General features: G+C 43.7%; 1 protein-coding gene and 1 long non-coding RNA gene across 4 annotated transcripts in view; one reads left to right on the top strand and one right to left on the bottom strand.

Moving 5' to 3' along the window:
- Window positions 1–10081: 10081 nt before the first annotated feature.
- Window positions 10082–18963, bottom strand: LOC149870086 (uncharacterized). The gene is made up of 3 exons (XR_016440420.1): window positions 18295–18963; window positions 17503–17566; window positions 10082–13944 (listed from the first exon to the last, which is right to left on the bottom strand). It is a non-coding gene; the product is annotated as an uncharacterized LOC149870086 (long non-coding RNA).
- A 186-nt stretch (window positions 18964–19149) lies between these two features.
- STK32B (serine/threonine kinase 32B) overlaps window positions 19150–26479 on the top strand; it is a 334464-nt gene continuing 327134 nt past the window's right edge. For 2 of the 3 annotated variants that reach the window (XM_090035574.1, XM_090035571.1), the window contains exon 1: window positions 19285–20121. In XM_090035574.1, coding sequence (XP_089891700.1) covers window positions 20046–20121 — 76 coding nt within the window. In that variant the 5' untranslated portion in view covers window positions 19285–20045. Of the gene's footprint in view, window positions 19208–19284; window positions 20122–26479 lie in introns of those variants that run through there. The other variant, XM_090035573.1, reaches the window with a different exon arrangement.

Here is a 26479-nt window from a genome sequence, read left to right as displayed (position 1 = left end):
CTCGTGCACCTGCTCTGATACCCCTCAATTGGAGAGGGGACTGCTCGGGTTACACATGTCTGTTCTATCCTCTGTTAAGTGGCATCCTAAACAGAGCAGTTTGCTTCTGAATAAAACAACTGCTAAATTTCTGCAACATAGATTCTGTTTACTGTGGGGTAATTTCTCAGTTACCCCAGAGGAAGTGGGACACAGGGAGTCCTACCTTGTGCTTCCACACATTTTTTAGCTCTAGAGTTAAAAAAAAAAAAATGTACAAGGTACAAAAAACAGTGAATAGGATCCATGCAACCAAACTTCATACCCAATATAAGCCCATGCAACCCCACTGATTCCAGATATAGCTTTGAAGTGACTATGTCTGCTTCAACTTATTTCATTTTGGCTGAGGCCTATAAAAATCATAAATAACAACCTAACCTAATGGGGCAATTCTTTAACATAATTTTTTGGGATTTGATCGTGTCTTTTCATGTCTCAAATCTAGTATCCCATTCTGAATGTAAATACTTTTAGGTAGTAGATTATCTATTAAATACCTTGGTATCTAGATGAGTATTATGGTGGTAAAAACTCTATATGCAACCTCTGAAATTTTTTGACACATGAATTTTGCCTGACCCCCCCATGTCAGTGAAGAGTGGTTCTGAGCATTCTCCAAAAATACTTAGAGTGCTCTTTCTGGGAAGTACAGCTCCTTGCTGTGAGTTGTGTGTTCAAGGTATAATCAAGCTAATTACCCTTTTTGCCTGTTGAGTGATGTCATCTTTTATTAGACTTTTTAGCCAAAAGAGAGATTTTGAATGTTTTGGTGATTAGATTTCAAGAGGTGACCTTTTATGCCATTTTTACTGTTGTTGTTTGTTATTTGTGTAACAGTAGTGCTTAAGGGTGTCAGTGTGCTAGGAACTATATAGTAACAGTCTAAAGAGACCTGATAGACAAAAGGGAAAGGAAATGCACAAAGAAGGTCACAGGAAATGTCTACAGCAGATATTGAAATATAATCCAGCTTTCCTGATTCCAGAGCTTAGTGTCCTATTCACTAGACTAAAATGAAGCCAGTGGGAGCTGTGGGGACTTGGCTGCTCCCAAGATCGGGCCCCTAATGTACTGTCAGATGAAGGCTGATGGAACTAGATGGCTGTATTGCAGAACCTTTCTCGGGTTGAGGAGCGCTTATATGGGTAACTCCATCATTGAAAGTGAGTTCCATTTTCATGTGAGAAAGGGTCTCAATTGGGTTCATATTAATAACAATTTATATAAACAACATATTGCTCCACCAGTATAATTCTACCTCTGCATTTTCCCTTTAATGCTATTTTATCCTACTCCAAGTGCTGTCAGTCAGCCTATTGAAGTCTTCAATAATTTCAGCAGCAGCCACAGCAGGTTGCTTTCAATCAACAGTGGCAGCATCACAGCAAGCAACAAAAGCAACAAATTTCCCTTAGAGCAAGCATGCTCTGATTTCATTCAGGCACACAAATGCACTCAAAATCCCAATGCATAATCTTGCAGCCCAGCAAGACAAAGGCTACAAACTGAGTTGAAACAAAACAGATAAATAAGTCGAAACACTTTCTTCACCTGCTGGAAAATAAAACAAATATTTACACTGGGTCTACCTACTGCAGTCTTTCTTCTCTCTAAACTGAGGTCATGATTGTATTGCCATATTTTTTCTCTTTAAACTGAGGGCCTGATCCTGACAGGTGCTGAGTTCACTCTTCTGCGACTGCCTTTACTCAGTTAGAAATCCTCTACGCTTTACAGCAGGTGTTCAGCTCTTCCTGGTTTTGGAAACCTCAGTTTAAAAGCAAGCAGTTTTCCAAAGCCTCAATCCTTATTTCATTTAAACTAATTAGGCTTTTGCCTTTGAATTCAGTGGAAACAGAAGCAGGGATCCACATTTCATGAATATACTCAGGAGTCACAAACATCTTGGACTGGACAAGATGATCACTGAGGTCCAGTCACATGAATATATTGACAAGGTACATTATGGGGGAGATGAAGACAGAAAACAAAGTTGTAGCAATGACGCAACCTTGCTTCACTTCAGTTTTGACCTCAATGGTTCTGTTTGATTCCTGTTGCTGAGAACCCTTGCTGACATGTTGTCACGGAGGAGTCTCAGAATACTGATGAACTTGTTTGGGCAGCCAATTTTGGACAGGATTTTAGGGCTTCACGGTTTATAAAATTGAAGGCGTTAGAGAGGTTGATGAAGGCCAAATAGAGAAGTCAATTTTGCTCATGACACCTAGATTTGACGTGCTGTAAAGATCACGTCCACAGTTCCTCTAGATGGTCTGAAGCTGCTTTGATATTCTGGAAGAATTTCTTCCTCAAGTGGGATAAGGCAGTTAGCGAGGATATGGGAGATGACTTTCCCAGCAGTGGCCAACAATAAGATGCCTTGGCAGTTTCTGCAATCAGCTTTGTCCCCCTTCTTGAAGATAGTAATAATAGCAGCTGTGCACAAATGTCCATCACAAATTTGTTGCTGCTGTTTGAGCTGCTGCAAGCTCATGTGCCTGCATGTATGGATGCGCCCTTGGGGGTTTCCAAGAAGAAGTTTGATAGACCTGCAATGGTTTAGAAATAATGCACCCAGCATCCATGTAGCGGATTGGACTAGATGGCCCCTGAAGTTCCTTCCAACCCTATGACTCTTCAATGATTTCACTTTATATTCAAGGTATAACTGCAAGAGAAGAGCAAGGTAATAACATAAAGAGTTTTAAAACAAGACACATTCAATAATGATGGTGATGGGTGATCACTTGCGAATGAGTAAGATTGTCTTCCAAGGCTCTTAATAGTGGCTCCATAAACCAATTCTAGATCCACATGTCTTGCTGCAGTGAGGACAGGTGTTTCCAGGAAGGATGGGTACTGTGTTGCTGCATTGGATGTTTTGATGTTCTTTTCACCTGTTCCTCTTTTCCTCTTCTGCCTTTCGACGAGTTGTTTCAAGGTATTAAGGTCCCTCCCAAAAAGCCTTTATCCATTTTAGTTGGGCCTAAGTAAGGGTCTCCCAAGTGTTGATGTCAATGTTACACCTCTTCATGTTTGCTTTCAAGGTGTCTTTGAAGCACTCTGTTTGTCCTCCACTACTTCGCTGACCTTCTTTCAGCTGTGAGAAAAAGATTCTCTTTGGAAGGCAGGAGTCAGGCATGTGAGCATGCCCTGTCCAGCAAAGTTAGTTTTGGATGATCATGGCCTCAGTGCTGCTGGAATTTGCTTTGGCCAAGACACTGATGTTTCTGCATCTATCCTCCCAGCTAATCCAAAGGATCTTGCAGAGAAAGATCCTTTTGATGAAAAATGGCTTCCAAGATAGGCAAAGTGATCCATGTTCTCCACCAATTATCCATTAATTTGAATGGGGGGCAGGGTGTTGGTTCTCCATTTGGAACAGGCTGGTAGAGGACTTGCATTTTCCTGAAGTTTAGAGTTAAGCCAATACTCTCGTAGACTTCTGAAAATACATTTAGAATGGTTTGGAGGTCTGTTTCAGATTGAGCATGGCAGCATTGTCATCTGCATACTAGAGCTCCATTATGGATGTTGTCATGGTCTTTGTTTTGGACTTGAGTCTGTTGAGGTTAAGGTTGAAGAGGCTGCCTGCCCATCCTATACCCAATTTCAATTCCAGGTGGGAGCTTTCTGTCAATGAGCTCTAACCTAGAGTGGCCCCTGCACCCTCTACCCATTGCAGCAGTTTGGCAGTGGGGGCTGCTGCCTGGCTGTGACCTGCTGCCACCTGAGACAGCATCCACCTCCTTGGACTTGTGGCCCCATGGTTGCATGCCTGCCAGATCCAGACAGGGACCACACAGCCGCCTGTGCTGTATTACAGGCACTGCAGCAGAGCCACCTGCACCTCTGGGCCAGCTGCCAGTGTGGGCTATGGTTGCACTGTTGGCCTTTGGACAGCACTACTGTCATGTCTTTTGGTGTCCTCACTCTGCCATCTGGGCAGCTATCACCCAGAAGATGTGTTCCTTGCGGTGCCCCACTTTAAATGGTAAAAGTTTCTCCTCATGGCCCCAGCTGGAGGTCAGCCACCTCATTTACACTCTAGCTGTGTCCCCAGTGCTGTTCCTGGGCAGGCTCCTCTGTCCAGGTCCCACCATTTGCCTCACAGAGATCCTGGTGTTCCTTGTTTAAAAATTGCAAATTCTCTGATAACGCCCCCCCCCCAAATTCTCTCATTAAAATATCCCAAATCCATGTTCTTCTGCAATTAAAATGAAACATCACTATGTATAGAGTGATCAGTTGGGCAATGTTTTATTGATATATTTACAGTTTAAAACAGTTCAGAAGCCTACCAGTACTTCTGTCATCATAATAAAACAAATTCTAAAATCTATGCACTTTGGCATGTGCTTTTGGTTTTTTTTTTATCATAGAAAAATCAGAGCTGTCCCTACCCTCTTTGCTCACCAGGATGTGGAACACTGAGCAGCACTGATATGCTGGTGCCCTGCCCTTGTCCTTCACTCCCAAGCCACAGCCATGGCAGTGACCCTCACTCCTTCCTGCCCCCTCTAGCTCCATCTCTGCAGCAGCTCCATTCCAGCACCAGGACCTGAGTCTAGCTGCAGCTGTCCAACCCGCTGCTTTCTCTCTGAGCTGTGCCAGCCCTTGCTGTTCTGCTTTCTGTGCTCAGGCCCCAGTGATCCCCATGCTGTTCCTAGGAAGCCCTCAACTGGGCCTCAGAGACTGGGCTGGGCAATCCCCTTTCCTTCCAAGCTGACCTCCCCCCTGCATAGGCTGCTCTAGGAGGCGGGGGTGGGGGGTCAGGCTCTAAGACTGGCTTTGTTGGCCTCTCCTACCCAATGCTCTCCCCCATCCCTGACTCCCATCTCTCTCTCTCACACATGCATCCCTGCTTCCAGCTCCACCCACCCCCCAGCCCATCACATACTCCAAATGGTACCTGGGACTAGGAGCCTCCCCCCCACCCCCAGGCTGGGGCCACATGTCCCAGCACCAGTGTGGGAACAGTGCAGGGCTGCAGTGTGGGAGTTGCTCTTGCAACTGTGGCTCCTACCAACAGGTCCTGTCCTGTCCCATCTGGTGGCTGAGCATGCAGGGTGTGAGATTTGTTGGGGGAAAGGTGTGTGGGGGTGTAGGCTTTGTGGGGGTGAGGTATGTGGGGGCAGTGTGCGACTTGTGCAGGAGCCTGGGTGGGTATGTGGATGGGGGTTCGTGGGTGTGGGAGTGGGGGAGACTGCTTAGAAGGGGTGGGTCCCCCACCTGCCCCCCCCCATGGCACACAGTTCACCCCGCACAGCAGCCAGCAGTGGCTGTCAGGGTGCTCATAGCCCATTCCTGGCAGAGAACCCTGGCAGTGCAGTACCACCTCAGACCTGGGGGTGGCACATGGCATATAGTGCTGGCCTGGCCCACTGGAGCACATCTTTGAGCAGAACCAGGCCAGCTCTTGCTACCACCCATGGCTGCCGGCACCACAGAGAGAAGACATACATTATTGGGCTAGGCTGGTTCCTGCCTCCATGTGCCCCATGTGCAAGTGGACCCACCCATCTTGAGCAGCATCCACCACCCCCACACAGTCCTCCCCACACACAGTCCCCCGACGTCTCTGCTTACCTGTGTCTGAGACACTGCCCTCCTTCTATCTGCCTCAGCACGCAGCATGCTGGAGCAGCAAGGACATGCAGCAGCCATAGACACTAGGGGTGTGCAAAAAGGGCTGTATTCGATTCGATTTCAGATTCAGCCCAAATTGGGGGACAGTGATTCGATTAATTGATTCAGATCACTGTCCTGATTTGACTTGGCCAAATCCAAATCTGAAGATTTAATGCTGATTCAGAGAATCAGTGATTTGGACATAGACACAGCTTTAAATGTTTTTTCTACACGCCTCAAGGTACCAGGTATGGCTTGTGAACATTGGGATGGTGGGGCGGCGTGACGGCCAGAACCAAAAAGGTTAACAAGCAACTTATAGCAAAAAGAAAATGCTTTTTGGAGATATCTGCCAGATATTTGGCAGCCAGATCTGAATTGTTGATTTGGCTGCCAAATCAAGCCAAATCTCTGCTGAATCAAATCAGTGACTGAAGCTTTGCACAGCCCTAACAGACACTGGCCACATGCTAGAGCGTCTGTCTGCAGGACCCAGGCTTCAATTGCTTCAGGGCACGCTCCATGAGCCCACTCTATGCCACTTTTCCCCAATGTGTTATTTTGTTATACCGGGATTTCCTGGTGTTAAATTTAGAGTCTGTGCTGCAAATATGCAGTGCAGGGAACATTTTTTCATTCTGAGCATGCCTCTTGCCGTGTCTCAAACTGCTTTGAGGCACCACAACAGGCACATGTTCAGTTATCTGGATGTGGACCAATGGAGGAAATTTCATAGCTTTCCTACATAGTTTGTTCTATTCTCTTGCTGTTCTTTCACTTACATGGTTCTTCCTGAGATTTGTTCTAAATCTGTGCGCAGCTTAAACTATTGCTATGCTTCCTGCCCTCTCTGGCAAATAAGAACAGTTGGTTTTCCTCTTTATGACAGTTTTTCAATTATTTGAAAACTGCAAGTATTTCTCCTCTTAATATCTCTTTTTGTAAACACTAAACATACTAGTCTTTTCATCCTATCCACAGGTGGTTTGCATTCCTTTTGTCATATTGATGCTCTTCTCTGGAACCTCCCCAGTTTTTCTATATCCTTATAAAAGAGTAGCAACCAAAGTTGGACATAGTACTCCAGCTGAGCCCTAACCAGGGCCAACTACAATGGTAATGCCACATCTTGTGCCTTGCTTACAGTACTTTTCTCAATGCAGTATTCAAAATTACATTTTTTTTTGAGGGGTAGTTCATGTTGAGTTGTTGTGATCCATTCTTCCCCAGCTCCTACTAGGCATCTTACTATTAAATCAAAAAGTCACCATTCTGAAGTACAATAGATAATACAGTACTAAAGAATTCTAAAGACGTGCATATCTATTTCTGACATTTCTGGTTTCATCATTTTGTTAGTCCTCCTCCCTTCAAAATTTGTCATTTGTGGGGAATGGAGCAAAGTCAAGCAAATTGAAGCTACTTGCCTATAAGACTAGAATCAATCTGTTGTTATGCTGAGCCTGACAGGACTCAGTGGAAGAAATAGCATCAGGGTAGGAAATCTGAAGAGCAGACAGTCCTTTTTGAGGTAGGCCAATAAGATGCCACAACAAATCCAAAAGAAAGCCATATGTAACCTGGGTATACCCAAGGGTGTGCCCTGTTCTCAGTAGGATGGAATGGGTAGGTAGGAGAGGGTGCTGTAAGACAGATGCCAGAATTTCAAGCAGATATCTCTTTCCTCTATAGAGTTAACCCAAGCCTCGAAGTTCTTAACTATATACAATTTATTGAGTTATAATATACATAAATATAAAACTAAATGTCCTACACATATATTTACATAGGGAACATTAACCAATAACCAAGGTCAAACCCTAAATAACCTATTTACAACATCACAATACAACATTTCAATCACAAAATATAAGGCACAAACATGAACAATCTTAACATCTATTCTTTAATATAGTCCCAGACCCATGACAAGGGATAGTCCTCCATCCAACGGGGTCCCTTGGGTGGGGTGTCCAGGAAGCACCATGGGCCCCTCCGCTTATGGCCTTGACTAGGCAGGGGGCTGCTCACCCAGCCCCTTCTCTGGGTTTGCCTGCTCCAAATGTCTTTCCTGTGTGGGACCCAAAGGCCCAATGACTCATGCTCCCTTATGTGGTGGTGGTCAGGGAGCAGTTTGATGGGGTCTCCTCTGCTGGAGTGCCTCTCCAGGCCTCTCCTATGCCACTGGGCTCCTCCTCACCCTGTGCCTCGCTCTGGGCACCAAGGGCTCATCTTCTCTCAGGTGCTGCACCATCACTGCTGGCTTCTGGACACTGGGCCTCACACTGCAGCACTACTATTTCCCCATGCCCTGGCTTCAGCACTGAGGGCTCTTTTAGCACAGGCTGGGTCCTTCAGGCTCCATCCTTCCATCAGTCCTCAAGCTGGGTGGCTAACCCAAGCAGCCTCCACTGCTCCCTGGGTCCCAAGGCTTGGGTCCATGTGCCATCCTGCGCACTGTGGGACCTGGCTGCTTGCCAGAAGTTGGGGCCAGAATGAGGCCCTCAAGGCCTTGCTGTGGTTGCAGGCTCGAGCTGCCGCTTGCGGCTCCCAAAGCCTAGGCTCTGTGCACCAAACCATGCACTGTGATGGGCCTGAGCAGTTTCACACCGCTCCCAGGGCTGGGTCTCCATGCACCATCCCTGTGCTCTGTCAACATCTCAAGTGGTCTTGCACTACTCCCAAGGCTGCTCCTCCAGTGGCAGGAGCCTTGGAACTATGGCCCACTGTGTGGAGCTCCCCAGCTTTTCTTGGCTTTGCTCTTCTTAAGTCTCTCACTGCACCTCTCTCATACTGGGCATGCAGCTCCTTTTATATGCTCTAGGGCTCTGCACCTGGAGTCTTCTGGACCTGACAGCTTACAGTCTTCAATCAGGTCTAGAGGAGCTCCTGTCCCCATCCCCTCAGGAAAGGGGCATGACTATTTCTCCTGCTGCCTCCTGATTGGTGGATGGGCTTCACCAATCAAAACAGCAGGATCTCAAGCCTGGAACTCAACCCAAGCTCTGAAAGGTGAGCCTGCTACACATATTTGCAAAAAGAGCACCATGGCAGCAGGGGAGGCATTTCCAATCCAACTAGCAAGGGATAAACAAGGCAATAGCAAGGACTGTACAAGTATGTTAGAAGTAAGAGGAAAATGAGGAAGATGTAAGTTCCCCACTGTATGCAGAATGCAATCTAATAACAGATGATGTGGAGAAGACTGAAGTATTGCATGCCTTTTATACTTAAATTCTCATGAATAAGATTGGCTACCAGATGACAAGTGCATTTGGTAGCCAGGATACGGAAGGAGTTAAGCAGCCTAGAGTAGCAGAAGAAAAGCTTAGAGACTGTTTAGAGAAGTTGTATCTTTTGAAGTCAGCAGAACTAGATGAGATACACTCTAAGACTGTGTGTAGATGAAATGAGAGGCATGTTTGCACGATGCTTTAAAGTGGGCTTAATGCTTTTGCACTGCTTTAATGGTATCAGTGTTTGCATGCCTCAGCAGCATATTGTGTATTAATTCCAGCCGCTGTAGGAAATTTGGCAGCGTAATGCACTTTAAATGACTTGGGGCACAGCAATGGAGTGAAGCAGTGGGCTCTGTGCAGCTCCATGGCTCTGCAGGAAATCCTGCAGGCAGCCTGGCAGCAGCCCAGGAATGCAGCTCCACCCAAGACAAGCAGTGAGCCTGATCTTTTTTTCTTTCTTCCTCCCCTGGAACCTGCCTGTCCGAGTTGCGCAGGGGCCTGGTGCTTCCCTCGACAGCTGCAGTGCCCCCCGGGAGCACCCACGCTTGGTGCCTGTGGGTGGGTGCCACCTGGTGGGGGAGGCGGGCTGCAGCTGCTGTGGAGGGAAGCACCAATGCGCCCCCCGCCCCCCAGCCCAGGGACCACTCCGCCTACCAGCAGCTCACCCTCCCCTCCCCACCAGAGACGCAGGTAAGTCAGTGGGGTGTTTGCACGACACAGGGGTTTAATCAGCCCTAAATTGAAAAAGTGTTTTTTAAAACCCACTGCTTTAATTTAGCACCCCTGATTCATCTACACCCACCCTAGAGTACTGAAGAAATTGGTTAAGGTAATTTCAGAGTCACTGGCGATCATTAGGGACCTACTGAATTTGGTGTGGCTGCCTCTCAATTTTGCTGTCCAAGCATGGCACTGGTTGCCATTTTTATGGTGGAGTTCAGTAGCCCCCCGCATCTCTGATTGGCTGAGGGCCCCATAAGTCCTGCCCCCCCCCCCGGAAATTGACAGATAGGCATCTGTCAATCTCTGGGGAGGGGCAGGACTTCCAGGGCCCCTTGGCCAGAGGCATGGGGGCACCCTCCATGCTCTGCTTTGAATCTCTCTCCTACCCCTCCCCCATCTGCTTCCCATTCCCCACCCCCATGTTTCAGGACACCAGGGCTTCCCATCCTTTTCTATTTGCAGCTCCCTTTTTTACTGCTTGCTCACTGATTTCATGTTTTTTCGTGGGAACCTACTGATTTAATGTTTTCTCTGAAATCATGAATTCAGTAGGTCCCTCGTTATCATCACTGAGAACTCATGGAGGCTAGGTGTGGCCCCAGATGACTGGAAAAGACATGTATAGATATAGTACCCATCTAAAAGAAATGGAAGAAAGAGGATCAAAGGAATTACAGATGGGTCAGTTTGACCTAAATATCAAGACAAGATTGTGGAGCAGGTTATCAAGGAGTCTGTCTAAGTACACTGAGGAGAACACAGTGATAAATTACAGCCAGCACAGATTCATCAAGAGCAAGTCATGCCTGACCAACTTGGTTTTTTTTCTATGACAATATTACAGACTGCATGGATAGGGAGAGAGCAGAGGACATGGTATATCATGACCTTAGCAAGACTTTTGACAGTATCTGCCTATGATATTCTCAATGCTAAGGAATTTCAGGCTAGAAAAAAGTATGATTAGGTGGATATACAGCTATTTAGATCACGGTGCTTAACGATTAACAGTCAGTAGCTCAATGCCTAGGTGAAAGGAGGTATCCCTGGTATTGTTTACTATTTTTACTCATGATTTGAAGGACAGGATTGAGTGTGTGGTTAGCAAATTTGCCTAACAAATTTGCAAATAACACCAAATTAGATGGAGTTGCAGATATCTGGAGGGTAAGACTAGGATTCAAAATTACCTTGATAAAGCAATTGCCTAAAGCTGATCAGAAGAAATGGATACATGCAAAGCCTTGCATTTGGGATGAAACAATTACATGCACAATAGAGACTGGAGAAGGACTGGCTGGGTTACATCAGAAAGGACCTGGGGGTTACAGTGGGTCATAAGCTGAACATTAGCCAACAGTGGGAGTATTTACACATGTGCTTTCATGTGTATTAATCTATTTTAATGCACATTAAAGCATTACAAAAAACTATGTGCTTTTGCTAATGCAGATTAAAATAAACTAACACTTTTTTTCTACTACCTCACAATGGAGGTACTAAATTTAATGTGCATTACCAAAAGTGTGTTAATGGACATGTAGACACACCCAGTGTGCTTCTGATGCAAAAAAGAGCCAATAGCATACTAGGCTGTATTAATAGAAACATCACTTGCAGATTAAGGAAAGTGATTCTTCCCTTATATTTGGCACTGGTGATGCCTTAGCTGGAGTACTGTATGAAGTTTTGGAGCCCATCACATTAAGAAAGATGTAGGCAAATAATAATGTTGTCAGTCTCCACAGGAATCTTCTAAGAGGCATAGAAACATGACTCATACAAACAGGCAGAAAGAACCAAAATTATTTAGTTTGGAAAAGAGAAAATTGTGGGTGTGGGGTTGCTAACAGTCTTCAAACATTTGAATGGAGGTTACAAGGAGGATGGAGATTGTCCTGTTTCATGCAGACACAGAGACTAGACTAAGAGCAGTGGTCTTAACCCGCAGCAAGGTAAATTTGAGGTTGGATATTAAGAACAACTTTTTCTCTATGCTGACAGTTAAGCATTGGACTAGACTACTCAGAGATACTGTAGAATCTCCATTTTTGGACATTTCTAACAGCAGCTTTGACAAACTTGACTGGGATGATTTAGTCAGGGATGATCCTGCTTTAAGCTGAGAGTCGGACTAGATAGCATCCTGAGGTCCCTTCCAAATGTACTATTCTGATATGGCAATAAGTCCTAGGTAATGTGCTGGCTCAGCATATCCTGCCAGCAGCATCCATTCAAGGAATTCCTGTGGCTGAAAGCTAAATCTGCCAAAGAGCCGCCTTGCTTCCTAGTGCCAGAACCATGTCTCTTTCCTCCAGGTGGGTGATCTGTGGGTAAGGGTTGGGGGGAGGGAGTAAATGGCACAGAGAAATGTGATTTACAATTCTTTGTGTAGCTTTAAGTCTAACTTCTTATGTATTAGGTGACCAGAGTCCTGTATTAATTGTATACCACTCAAACATGGATATTTTCACAATACCTGCAAACAATAAAATAATTTTCTTTGATTGAAGGATGAAGAGGCATGAGTTATAGGTAACAGGGCTTTGTTGTAACTTTCCATATGCTAGAATAGATTCTCTCAGAGCTTTCTGAATGGTAAATGCTCATAAGCTGTGATCATGAAAAATGCCTCCTGGAAACGCAAGCTTTGTGTCTTTCTTGGATTTCCTTGACCTTTCCCACTTTACCTGGTGAGGCAGAGAGAGATGTTGACCTGAGTCTTGAAGAACAGGGAGGCAGGAAACCCAGAAAAGTGTGATACAACTAGAGGACTCTTTTTTTAATCTGGCCAATTTTTGTAGCATTTTCTGAAAGTTAGTAGGTGGATATTTCATTTTCTATAATGAAACAGTAGGTATAGATTCAAGATGATAACAATGAAAACCCCTGTATGTTTGTTAGAGGCCAATATTCAGCTTTAAAAAGATTCCATAAGTTTGGATACATGTTCAAAAAGTGATGGCTGCCATCATGGCTGATGTGCTGTAGAATGAAGAAAGGCCACCAGAATAAAATTCTTTATTTTGCAAACTCATATAAATGTTGAGCCTTTTGTTGCAAACATGACTTGGTGAATAATTCACACATTAATTGTGGAGAATAATTCATACATTAATTGTGGAGTTACTCTGAAAAAATTCAGGAGATTATTGCATGCTGATTATTCCAGTCCTACATTTTCTCACTCTTTGCTAGATCTAATTAGTTATGAATATAATTTTCTCAAATGTCACATCTATGAATAATTTTTTTCCTGTCATTTCTCACCCCACCATCCAGCAAATCCTTGTGGTCCAATGGATAGAATTATAAACAGGCACTGTGTAGTCTGGGCTGTGACTCAGCTTGCCTGAGCTCTATTAATGGTTCTTAAATGACCCTATTGTGTAACTTCAACAGTTTTGCTTCGGGGGCTGGCAACCTTCAAAAAGCCATGAGCTAGAAAACACCTAGCTTCAGTCTGATGTAGGCAGGGTGGCTTCTGTGACATGTCAGGGGTTGGGGGCTTTCCCTGTGCCTGCACGGGAGCCAGGCAGCTGGGAGCTGCACACATGCCCCAGCTGCTTCTCCCAGGCCCCCTGGTCCTTGGCTGCAGCATGCATACAGCTTCCAGCCTGTGGTTACTGGTGCTGGGCCTGGGCAACTTCTACTTGAACCTGAGTGAGAGCTGAGGGGCAGGGGGGTGGGGGGAACAGGCCAGACTAGTGGTTGCAGCACAAATGTAGTTTGCAACTGGTGTGGAGCTGTGCTGGGACTAGGCATCTGCTACTGCTACTTTTCCCCACTCCCACCCTCACCTCTAGTACTGCCTACATCCCTGCCCCAGTGCAGCTCCTCTCTGGCTGGAAGCTGTATATGCACCACAGCTGGGGAGCAGGGGGCTGGGAGAAGCAGTGGTGGTGCAGAGTAAGACCCTTGCTGCTGTCACATTGCCAAAGCCACCTGTGTCAGACCAGAACAAAGAGGGCAGCGAGAAGTATCAGTGGTAGTACAGCTGGAAGCTGTCCAGCCCTAGTACAGCTCATCGCAGCCCAGCTCTGACGTGGGAACAAGCAAAATGCTTCAGCTCTATGGGCTGGATCCAGCGGCTTCACAGGGCACACATTGCTGATCTCTGGTTTACTTCACCTTCTTTTGTGCCCTTTCTTCCCCATCTGTAAAGATGGTGATGATGTTTCTTGTACTGTATAAACTGTGAGCCAGGAAGAGAGAGTCAGTCCAGGCTGGGAAGCAAGAAGCTGTCTAGCTCTTCAGGTGGACTTTGCTGGAGAGCTTCTAGTGGTGGGAAGGCTTCAGCCAGAATCTGCATGGAGACAGATGCAGCAACTATTGCATATGGCACTAAAGAACCAGAAGAGCTGGTATGTGAACGCTGCTGAAGTGTGAGGTAGAGCCTGCTCTTTCTGCCCTGTAGAAATGAAGCCACAAAAATTTTCTCCTTCCCACCATTTGGAGCCTGCTCTTAAGCACCAATAAAGATTTGCTCAACACAATATGATATTTGCACTGCATAACAAAAAAAACTTGCCCTGTTCCTATCTAGGAACACCACTCAAAATTTTTGAACCTCTTTTCTGCTTAAATGTGTATCTTACACACACTTCTCTTTTATAGGACACTCCTATAACACCTGGCCGATTTTCTTGCCTTATGCTCTTTTACTTAAAGGTCTTTCAGGCCACCAAAAAATCATTGGAGTAGGTAAGAAAGGAGTAAGGGGTAATTTTGCACCTTACTACTACCAACAAAACTTGCATATATATGCTGCATCCTCAGGACAGAGAGGAAGAGAGACATCAGGACAGCTGTGTTGTTCGGGAGCAGTGGTATAGTGCCCCCTGGATATTCTTACTTCGTGCTGTGCTTTAATCTGTCCCTAAAAGATCAGTTTCTTAATTATTTCCCTATGTTGGGCTACTGTTTTTGCTACTTCCTTAGTGCTTGAAAGACACTCTGCAGGCTAATGAAGGCTTGGGAAGGCTATAATTTTACATCGATCAATACTACTGATAAATTGCCAGTCACAACAACAGACATGTCAAAATACAATAGGACAAGTTGTTAGCAAAGATCTCCTACCGTTCTAGGTAGAGCTGTGTAACACAGAGGTAGAGAGAAAAAATCATTAACCAGCAAAGCTTATTTAACAGCTAATATTAGAGGGAACATAAACAACAGGTGGCCAGGTTTGGTTGTGAGAAATCATGGCTGTGTCTGTTTTTACTGCTGGGTAATGGATGTGTAGCCACCAAAAAACCTGACAAGTACACAAAGTTATTCAGCTTGACTTCTCTTGGGACTCTGCTGAAGGGAAGATGCTACAGCTGGAAGTCAGAATAGTTCAGCCAGAAAAAGGCTGCTAAGGGGGCATGCTGGGTCACTGCATCCCTTATCCATTTTAGCCATTTTCCCTTCCTAGCCAGTGTTTGTTAGTTGTGATCCCTCTAGTGAAATAAGAGCTTTCAGACCTTTCTGTTGCCAGCAGGACTCTGAGCTGCTGCGATTCTGCTCTCTCTCTTCTCCCATTTGAGAGAGAGAGAGAGAGAGAGAGACATGGAGGCTGAAGTGTTAAGAGGTTTGACAAAGGTCACCAACAGTCAGGCAAGAATTGGAACGCCTGAGTCCCTAGCTCTCAGTCTCATGCTCAGGGTGGACTGTGATTCTTCTCAAGCCTGTTTCAAACTACCTGTGATAAGATTCAATTGTTTTAGGCTGCCTTCTCCACTTGGGACAGGGTTATGATGCTCTCAGTACTAGTGTCTACATAATCTTTGCACTGCCCCACAAAGCCAGTGAGACAGTGTAATTAATATACAGTGAACTGTATATTATAGCCACTGGTGCACCTGGGTGGGCTGTAGGTGAATCTACAGTTTTTTAAAATATTGCTAATGCTAACAGCCTACCTCCCATTTCACAGCTCCTTCAGTTTTACAGTAATTCCACTAACATGAATGCAACTGGAGTGAATAATAACAAGTAGATAAACTAGAACCAAATGATATTTACAGTATATAATAGTGTCAAATAACAAAAAAATTATAATGGACTTATTAGTAAGGCCATCATTAAAGTACATTGCTAAATAACCACTCAGTGGGAACAGGGCTGAACCTGCAGAAAAATGCTTGAATAATATTCCTGACCATAATGAATCCAGTTTCAGTTCAGACAGGGTGCATCTACACATTCATTAATGAATACTATTAATGTGCTTTTGCTAATGTGCATTAAATTTAGTACCTCCATTGTGAGGTATTAGAAAAAGGGACATTAGCTTATTTTAATGCACATTAGCAAAAGTGCACAATTTTTTGTGATGCTTTAATATTCAGTAAAATAAGTTAATGCACTTTAAAGTGCACATGTAGACACACCCACATTATGTATATTTAAATCCATTCTAGTTTTGGATACAGTAGAGTTTTTAGAGGGATTGTTTGTCCCTCTGATGACCAATGATACGAATGTCTGTAACTGGTAATATCTCTAGAACCTAAGCATATATTTTAAATGTGTCTCTTATCCTATGCAAACAATTCAATCTAGCTTGGTTTTGTGAATGGGAACATTTATTTTGCAGGGAAAGGTATTATAAGTGGGGATGGTTCTTAATTATAACCCCAAAGCTAGAGAGCCACAAGAATTTAGGGAGTGTCATTTGCAGTTCAGTCTACAGTACAAAGATATCTTTCCTTTTTTTTCTCCTAGTAAGAGGAGAGGTGAACAGCACATTTATGTGGGATGAGGCTTCCAGTTGCACACAATGAGCTCTTTGCCTGATGATCCTTCTCATTTTAAAATGGGCATGATGATAAAGATGAAAATCAGAGAGGTATTTTTCAAAATCAAGTACTGACTCATGCATTGTACTCAAATAGTAAAACTACAGTGCAAAACAATCTGTAATTTATTGCTGTCATTACAACAGGGTATGTGCTGAACTCTGAGGTCATCCTGTAACTGCTTGTCAGAGGTATGTTAATGTAAAAGCTTTAATCACAGAATTACTAATTATGGATTCTAAACTACAAAAAGCCCTATGGGAAGTTTTATAGTGCAAGGGAATGTAATCATGTAACATTAGAAGCAATTTACAGATTCCATGCACAATGAGCAATAACAAAAAATCAAAAACTATATAACATGGGTCTTAAATGAATGAAAATGTAAAATATCTTCTTTGAAAGAAGATAGTGAGATAAACCTGCAGTTTTTAATATTAAATATATATATATATTCAGCTCTAGCAAACTGTCTTTTCCCACTTCCTTATTAAAACATACCATTTCTCCATATTTTGTTGCAGTGTGCAAGTGTCAACAATGGAATACATTCTGTAAGGAAGCCTGGTAGCTGTTAAACAGAATAGACAAGCATGCAGGATTAGATTTGGCTCTTATTTACATGGGGATAATTGGAATAACTTCAGTGAAGTCAGAGGAGCTCTTCTGTATTTTCACTGTGCAGCTGAGAGGAAGTATTTGTTCCACAGTAATAATTATTAGACTTAATTTAGTCTAGGTTGAAATGTCTCTCAAAAGTCTATACTTAGAGTACTATCAGAATGTGTGATTGTGCTACGTAAATGTTGAATCTTAAATCCCAAAGCAGTAAGAAAAACACAGGGATGGATGAACTGAATGAATAAATAAATGATCCTATAAAACTAATGAGAGCAAAAAGAGAGGCCAAGACTGTAAAAGTTGCCTTGGAGTTCAGATTCAGGTATTACATAAAGGAGGATTGTTACTCTATATTTCTTAAGAGTAGAGAGTATGTGTGGTGCAGAGAGCCTGGAGGAGCTTACATCTGAAGGCTTGCAGTTTTGCAATTGACTTGAGTAGGAATTATACCAGACCTTGAATATGGAATGGGAGGTGGAATTTCCTTTTGTTGCCATATCTTTGTTCCCATGAGCGCTGCTGTGGAGATGATATTCAGATTCAGGAAAAACAAGAAAATAGTGTTCTAAGCCAGAAATTACTCATACTACAAGTAAGTTAGTAGGCATCTCTATGGTCAAAAGAGGCCATTATAATGTGCCCATATCACTCAGGAATAACAAAATGGAAAATTATTTTCATTTTAAATACATATTTTTGATAACTAAACACTGAAAATGACCGTAAGGAAGAACATCTGTCACTGTTTAAGGTCATGGGTTACTAATGAATGTACTGTTATCAATTAATAAATCATTAATGAGTTGCTCTTCAATACATTATTAATGTATATTAATTTTTCACATCTAACATTAGCATGCTGTATTGTTTGTATACACATTCAGGCTATGAAGTTAGAAATGTTTCCCTTGACTTCAATGGGCTTTTCATGAAGCGGGTAATACACAAATCATTCAAACTCAAGCCCAGGGGTAGTGGTCCAAATGAACTCTGAATCCCTGTCTTTTAGAAATAAACTGTTGCAGAACATGAATCCCAGTGGGATTTGCTCAGATTTTTTTTTTAACTTCAGCATTATTTAATAAGCAAATGTTTCCCTGTTTGCCATCACATGCTAAAGCATGCAGTAGAGCAGGAGCAGTGCTTTTTTTCAGCGGCTCTGTCCTAGGCCCAGACAAGAACCAAAGGCCACCCCAAGCCTCCCCCTGTTCTGCTCCAAGTGCAAGGTGTATCCCTTCTTTACTTACCTTTTCTAAGACAAATAGAGAGCACCAAGGTGATTCAAGCCCGTTCCAGCCCCCAAGCACCACTCCACACCCGGGTCTCTCCGCAGGGGTGGGCTGCGGGTGAAGATGAGCTGCCCATGACGGATGCCAGGGTGTCACTGCATGCGCGGCGCGGAGCAGGCGGGGGAGGAGTGGGGCTGAAGTGCAGAGGAGAGAACAAGGCGTGAGAGCGCCTGGGGCCTCCTGACAAACCCGCCCCTTGCCCGGCCTGTCAGGAATACACCCGGGAAGGGAGGGATCAAAAGGGGAACAAATGGGAGGCACAAGGGGCTGTTTTTGACGGGATCACAGCTCACTGGGAGAAAATTCCCCTCCCCGCCCAGTGCGGCCACTGGCGGTGTTGTTATAGGAGAAGCAGGTTCCCCGCGGGTGGCGGCGGGGAAGCCCCTGTGGGCTGCGCGGGGAGCCCGGCCCGCGTGTCCCGGGGCGAGGACGGGGCTGGGCGGTAGGTGGCGGTGTCAGGCCGAGCATCTCCTCCCGGGGCTGGGCGGGCAGGTGTCTGGGCGGCTTAGCTCCTCCTGCGCCCGGCCGGGTGCGAGCCCCCGGCCCTCGCTCAGGTTCAGCGTCGCCTTCCCCGCCTCGCTCCGCGGCGCGGCATTTCCCCGCGGATCCAGCCCCGCCACAGGAGCACGCGTGTCCCACCGCCCCGGCCCCGGCACTTGACACGGCTGCCGAGAGCAGCGCCCCCCCGGCCCCTCCCCCCGCTCGGAGCCGTTGGCCGGGCGGCGGCGGCAGATGTGAAGCAGCGGCTCGCGCCCCGCTTCCCGCGACAGGGACCCTGGGTCTCTTCTGACACGAGCAGAAACCACGTGGGTCCAGGCCTCTCCCTGGCCACACACAAGCCCCAGCCATGTCTGCGCCCCGGGAAAAGATTGTAAGTTTGCGAGGGGAAACAAAGAAACCAGCACTAGCTCCTGCCACAGGTTGCCCCCAGACATGCAAAGTCCGCTGCTGACAAGGGGAGAAGGAAAGTTCACAGCAGCTGCCATGAAGTCCACGCGTGCCGTTTCTTTCTGCCTGGATGGGCTGGGGACCCTGCTCCTCTCCGGGGGGGAGGGGGTGACATCCCTCTGTCCTGGGGTCCCGTCCAGATGCTGAAATCAAAGCTGGGAGTGAGCTTTTGCTGGCACAACACAAGCAGGTCCCCCTTTCCATTGGGATGGTGACACCTGGGACCAAATGTCGGCGGGGCACCCCCAGGATCCGGGGCGGGCACCGCCTGCTCGGGGGCTGCCCCGGGGTCGGGCTGCAGACGTGGTTACAAGGCTCCCGGGTGCCCATCTCGGCAGGATCCGGCAGGATCCAGGTAGATCCAGCTTTTACCTTTCACCGAGAGCAGCCATCAGCAGGACCTCCGCCGCCGCCCTCCCTTCATCCCTCTCGCTTCCCCTCCCCTCCCGTCTGCTATGAAATATGTATCAAGTTAGTAAGTGGTAGCAGCAATTCCTGCCCGAGGCAGATGGATCACTTTCATTTCGCAGGATGATTTCCAGCCCCGCCGAGGATTTCCCGAGTTGCAGCCGCGATCGGAGGCGGCGGCCGGCCTGAGCATGGAGGGCCATGCGGGGGCTCCTCGCTGCGTGCAAGGCGAGCAGGAGTGAGCGGCGGCCAGAGAAAGTGCAGGCGACCTCCCTCTGCTCGTCCTTTGTCTGGATTTGTCCCCTCTCCCCGGGGCATGCTGGCGGCCCGTCCTCTGGAGCGTTTGGCTGGGGATGTGGAAGAAGCTGTGGAATAATATGGGTGGCAGTCACTCCCACAAAACTCCCGTGTTTGATGAGAATGAGGACGGTAAGTAAGGAGCTGTCCATTGTACCTTGTGCTGCCCCAGCCTCCGCCTTACCCGGGCCACTTCCCTTCCCGCGGCTGGTGGTTTGGGTTTGGGATCTCACCCTCCTTTTTCACGGGGGGGGCAAAGGTTTGTATTCAGGATGCAAGCAACATGCGCCCAGGGGATTGTTAACCTTGCCGCCTTCTTGGCTGTTCTGCAGGATTGGGGTTACAGCGTTTGGGGCTTGTTCCCCTTGGTTAGAATAAATAAAGGGAGCTGACTGCCAAAGTATCCCCATCTTAAGTATGTGAAACTCTAGAACTCTTGGTTCAGGGGTGATACCTTTTATTAGCCCAACTAAGAAATTACAAAAAAAAAAAAAATCTTTTTCTGCAAGCTTTCCAGAACATGCCCTTCCTCAGGCTCAGGGGAAATTAAAGATGGTAAAAGTCCCCAGAGGTAGAAAATTAACCATCTAGACTGTGTAAAGTATCTTTCTTTACATCTCATTGTTCCTTCTGAATGTTGCTAATCTGCTCAACTGGACACGGTCACCTGGATTTTACAGCACACACGAAGCTGCATACAGTTATGAATACAGATGAAATCAGGGCACTTTCTGTTTCTTTTCCAATTGTCTCTGTGCATCAGCACCTTATTTCATGATTGTTAAGTGGAGATATTCTCATTCATATTTTCTTCCCACTTTTTTTGAAACTTTCTTGAGTCTGCTTTGCTACTTGGAGATTTTTCCCTCTGAGATAAAACATGATGCAAAGTGTACCGTAACAGCTAAAGAATGGCTTTGACCAGTGGAAGGGCTTGAATGCAATGGGGTGGTTCTTTTGTACCCATAAGCTTCGGTCTAGTTCTCATATGCACAAACATTATTTTATTGGTGTCTGTGTTTTTGAAGCAGTAGAAAAATGTACATTGTAATTTTTAAAAAAGGCATTTGTGTATTATCACTGGACTTGCTTGTGATATTAGATGCATATGTGAAGCTTAGTTTTGTGTGTTTGGGGTGTGAGCAGATCCATTTCCCAGTAATTACAGACAAATTATTGATGGGTGTATATTTTATTCAGGTGATGTTATAGCACCACAGATGACATCATACTACATTAGTTTCTGTAGGTGCGTAATAGGTCTGTAACATATTACTCACAACTTTTCAGGAAGAAGCTCTTCTACTCAGCATAAGAGACTTTTATTGTTTTGTCACTCAAGAAGGATTAGGTGTGTTTTAAAGTTCTTTGAAAAAAATCTTCTTTAATTTGCATTTCAGTCAGAAAACCCAGTTGTCATTCTCTTTTTCTCTGCAAAGAGTTAGTGGTAGAGTAGTTGGTGAGGTGTCATTAATAAAACTTCATTACTTCTACATAAGTACAAGTCAGAATATGCAAAAGAATTCTGTTTTGATTTTTTTCCATGAGCACAATTTTTTTGTAATTCATCACTGTTCACTCAGACCAAGTGGTGCAGTTTGCATTAGGAGAGACAACCTGTGTTAGCTCCTGAGGAAGACAATTTGTGATAGCTCCATAAATATGAAATCTTAGTCAGAACTAGGCACAGATAGTTTTTTTATCTTGAAGTAGCTAATCAATGTGAAGCCTAAGTGCAGGTCATAGAGCTGGTCTACTGTAACTATATTGAGGTTAAAACTACCAGTTTTTACTTTTATCACCAATAGGATTTTAGATTGAGCTAGAAAACCTCAAGATAGCTCAATGTAAAATCCACAACTTTATCTATTTGCAGTGACATAAAGTCTCAGTCATTAAAGTAAATGAAGGAGGGTCAATTGTGAATTGCTGTGGAGAAACCTGCATGCCACTCTGTCCTTTCCATGTAAGAAATCATTTCCATAGCACAATTGTTACTAATCACTCTAAAAAATAATTATGCTGCATATACAGCACTGTATTTATAGATCTATATATCATTATTATTTATTATTGTAGTTTTTATTCTTTATGAAAGCTCCAGATACCATCCTCACCCTTGTTTAAGTAGTAAGCTTACAGGAAACTTCCAGAAAAGTTCATTGCTATTGAAAGACTACCTTATATTACTTGAAATAATGCTTTTTATCCTTTACTACAGTATACAATTGCTGGGTTTATGAATATAAATAAGCATTAAAATGGATTTTCCAAAAGTACCTAAGTGATTTTGGAGCACAAACAAATACCATTGATTTTTGAAAGTCTCCCTATTACAGCTAATCCCAAACCTTCTATAGTTCATAATTTTATTAGTGAACATAAGTATTACTGTTTTCCAAAGAGAATATTTCCTAACACAATATTAACAGGTAAGAAAGTATATCAACTGAGAGTAGTTGAGTAGTTTTATTTGTGAAGAGGACTAATTTTGCTAGAGGATACCAATACTTCTCAATGAGAATGGAATTGAAATGAATGAGAGTTGTGTATGCCTCTCTGAAAGCTTAATCAGAAATACATTATTTAATATAACAGATACAGTGTCACTGTTGCCTCTTGCAGTTAGCAAATAAAGAAACCCATATGGTATATGCCACTCTCTCACTAAAATGATGGACATGATATAAAAATATAGTTTTCAGATTGGATTTAAAAGCCATATGCCGCCACTTCATTAAATTAGATAACTGCAACTAACTTAATAACTAACTCTATGGCACCTTTGCATCACAGACTTTCTACATGAGTCATAGAGAATTATATTTAAATAGCAGCTGCAAGGCACCATACTAGTGCTGGCAAATCCCAGGCCATTCATTTCCTGAAGTCACCAATCATCTCTTCCCTCAAGGGAGAATTGATCTCACTTTGGAGATCCCTACATCCCTAATTGATTGTGATGTTCCACCCCTTCATGTAAAGTTCATTCTTTCTCCCATTGTGTTTGTATTTGGGATAATCAAAGAAACATTGACCTTGAAAGGATCTCCTTGGGTCCTAAAGTGGAAACCCATGCTGTTGCAGGCAATCACATTGTATTATCCTCCTCATAAACATTCAGGCTTCATTTAAAAAATTCATAGACTTTTGTCCTCCCTCCTCTTTCTCAGAGAGCTTCCATAACCTCTTTCTCGTTCTTGAATTGTATCTAGCTTTCGGTATAACTACATTTTCCGTCCTAATCTCCAACATTGGACAGGTAAGTAAAAGTTTTTATTTTAGTCTCCACATAAAAAAGACCATGGGGTCTTTGGGAACAATTTATCTTCCTGATTATGAAGGTAAGAAAATGCAAGGAGGGCACCTTCCTCTGATCAATGGTGGTGAAGTAAAGGCATTTTGAATGTGCTAAAGGAGATAGGAAAACCAGACTTGAAGGATTGGATGGATCCAATATTAATAACTGTACAGGAAAGTGGACATTTGTTTCCAGTGAAGATAAATTACAAATTTTACAGGAATGCCAGCGAGAGGAAGGATATGAGGGAAGGGTATATGTACTAGTAATAAATGTAACTCATTTCCAAATTCTCAGTAATGGTAAGCATTACAAATACAGTAGCGAGACTGACAGACAATCCTGGTTCTCCAAATGTGCATCTCTTTTGTTATTCTCATTTAATTTCACTATATCAAGCCTTTAAGGATATTTAAAAGGTGGAGCTTGTATCAGGAGAATATTATTTTATACCGTTATCATAAACAACGACTTAAGGCATGACACTGCATAGTCCACTTACTGTAGCACTATATAGTAATCCTTTGGATCTGTGGGGAGCTGGTTGCTGTGCTACATAAGCACGTGTTTAAATGCTTTGTTGAATCCAGGCCTGAGATATTCTGCCTCATTGTACTGTACTGAATAATCATTTATCACAATGGACATTTTAAGTATGAATGAAGTGTGAGTGTGTAAAAGTGACCCCCATGCAGAGGGGAAGCACTATGCTTGTACTCCATTGAATGTTCAAAATAACGTTTGACAGGAACTTGTGTTTGCCCTTAGCAGAGGGATGAATTTCACCCAGTAGGGTCAGACTATTCATTTACTGTTAACTTTTTGTGTCAGCATAAAGCACCATCAAAGCCTAGTTAAGAAAATTACCTTTTTTCTGCCTAATTGTATATATGCAGTTAATTCAGAAAACAAATGCATACCAGTATACAGTCTATGCCTGGAAAAGTATGAAATCTAAATGTAACATGCCTCATAAAATGAGGGCTATAACAAAGGAACAACATGGAGCAAGAGAAAGAAACAGAAGGAATCTGACAACAATACCAATTGCATGGCCATTCAGTAAGATGAGTACAATGTAGTAGTTAATATTTTACCTTTCTTCACTTTAGCATTCCTTGTACATGACAAGTCAAAAAGTGAGTCATTTAAGAAAGGTGGAATGGGTATTTATTGCTGAACAGTTTTGGGATATCATGGCATGTGCAGCCAGCATCATGGACGAAGATTAAAAAGGCAGAAATATGAAAAGGAAAATGGTTTATGACAGAAGTTTACTCAAGGTAATTATGCATTAGTATACCAGTTTATAGAATAACTGAATCAGAGAGGCATAAGCTTTCATGAGGAAGAGCACAGTTCATCAGATGCTACATTTATGCCCAATCCAATAAGTATCATGTTTGATTTTGGTCATTTTTATTTTAATTTTAAACACCTATTTAAAATAAAAACATCTTGAAATGAAATGACTTTTAGAAGAAAATGCATTAATCCATTTAAGTAAAATACAAGTATATTTTTACACAAAGTACAACATGCTTGAGGTAAGCTTGTATAACACTTTTCATTCTTGGTCTTACAGCACTTCAAAAACACAAGTTTCACCTTTGTGCCGGTCCTCAATATTGCATATCGTACAATAATATTGGATCCTTACATAATGAAAATGGGGCATAAAGAGATTAAGCACTTAGACCATATCTGTTAAATGAGTTACTGACTTAGTTTAAGCATCTGCTTAGCTCCAAACCAGTATTTAAGTCCCATTGATTAAATCAAGGCTTGAGTCACTCGCACAGGTGTTTACATCATGCTGCAAATAACGCTGTGAAATTTCATCCCAACATCCTTTCACAACCAGTGGTTTTTGCAATAATTTTGTGTGAGAAATGCGGGAATTGCCTATGTGCTGTTTTGATGAAATATTTTGATTGATTCATTTTGAAGAAAGATCTGAGGTTTCTACTGAGATGCAGAGAAGCTGGCAATGAAAAGGCTAGCTCACAAATTAACGGCTTGTGCTGAGTATAGGCAATACACAAACAAATAGTATCTAATCAAAAATCTTGCAATGATGGATTCAAGAAACTAAAGGCAGCCCATAATAGTTAGACTTACATAAACTGCAGGGAGAGGTAGAGACCTCTGTGAATGAGTAGGCAAAGGATATGCAATGCTGAGTTGTTGCCAGTGATAATATAGGCAGAAGGCAGGGTAGAAATGCACCTTAAGGACTAACTGAATCAGAGATACATAAGCATTCATAGCATCTGATATAGTGATTACTTGCTCAAGAAAGCTTATGCATCTTTGATTCAGTTAGTCCATGAGGTTCATGACCACCCTGCCTTCTTTCTGACTTCAGACTAATATGGCTAGCTACCTCTCTCTGCTTAATGATCAGATACTTATAATCATCCTGTTGCCAGACAACTATCCCTGATAATGTCCAAAACTGCTGTGTATCAGCTCATAGGTTCATAGATTCATAGATGTACGGTTGGAAGGGACCTAAGTAGATCATCAAGTCTGACCCCCTGCCTTGAGCAGGAATGCTCCAAAGAAGCTATTCCAATTTATTAGGTAAAAACAAAAAAATATTTTTGAACTATCTTATACCTTGTGCATAGCCTTTGAAAAACAAAGCTCTCTAAATGCTCAGTTCTGCATCTGCATATACCTAGAACTGCCCTGGCCTGAGCAACTTGGCAACTGTCTTCTTCCTAAACCAAAGTGGAATTGAGAAGCTAAGTGTTCATCCACAGACCCCTGAGGTGCTTGAACTGAAAGCAACTTTTAAAATGTGCCTAACACACAGCAACAGGAGCTGAGGTTGCAAACTACAGGTGTAGTCAATTTCTTTTAAAACTAGCAATAATAGTATCTCCTTCTTTTTATAGTCTTGCTGCGGGGTGATGGGAGGGACTAGATGACCTCTCCAAGTTCTTTTTAGCCCTGTTTTCTCTGACTCTAATACCTAATAGTACATGAGTCATGCAGGAAATAGACCAAGGTTTAATGCTGTAAGAAATACCCCACACTTCCCAGGAAAGTGACCCACTGGTAGGCTATAGAGTACTATTCTGGGAGGCTACCCCTCTTTTTAATTCTGCACCAATGTGCACCAAAAATGTCAAATTCATGGGACCAGAAAAGAGAGAGCACAAGATGCTGTGTTATCATGTA

The sequence above is a fragment of the Crocodylus siamensis genome, chromosome 2, assembly GCF_052110815.1.
Source record: "Crocodylus siamensis isolate JL-2025a chromosome 2, ASM5211081v1, whole genome shotgun sequence".
NCBI lineage: Eukaryota > Metazoa > Chordata > Crocodylia > Crocodylidae > Crocodylus > Crocodylus siamensis.
The sequence above is the reverse complement of the archived record's forward strand: the minus strand, read 5'-3'. Positions and strand labels throughout refer to the sequence as shown.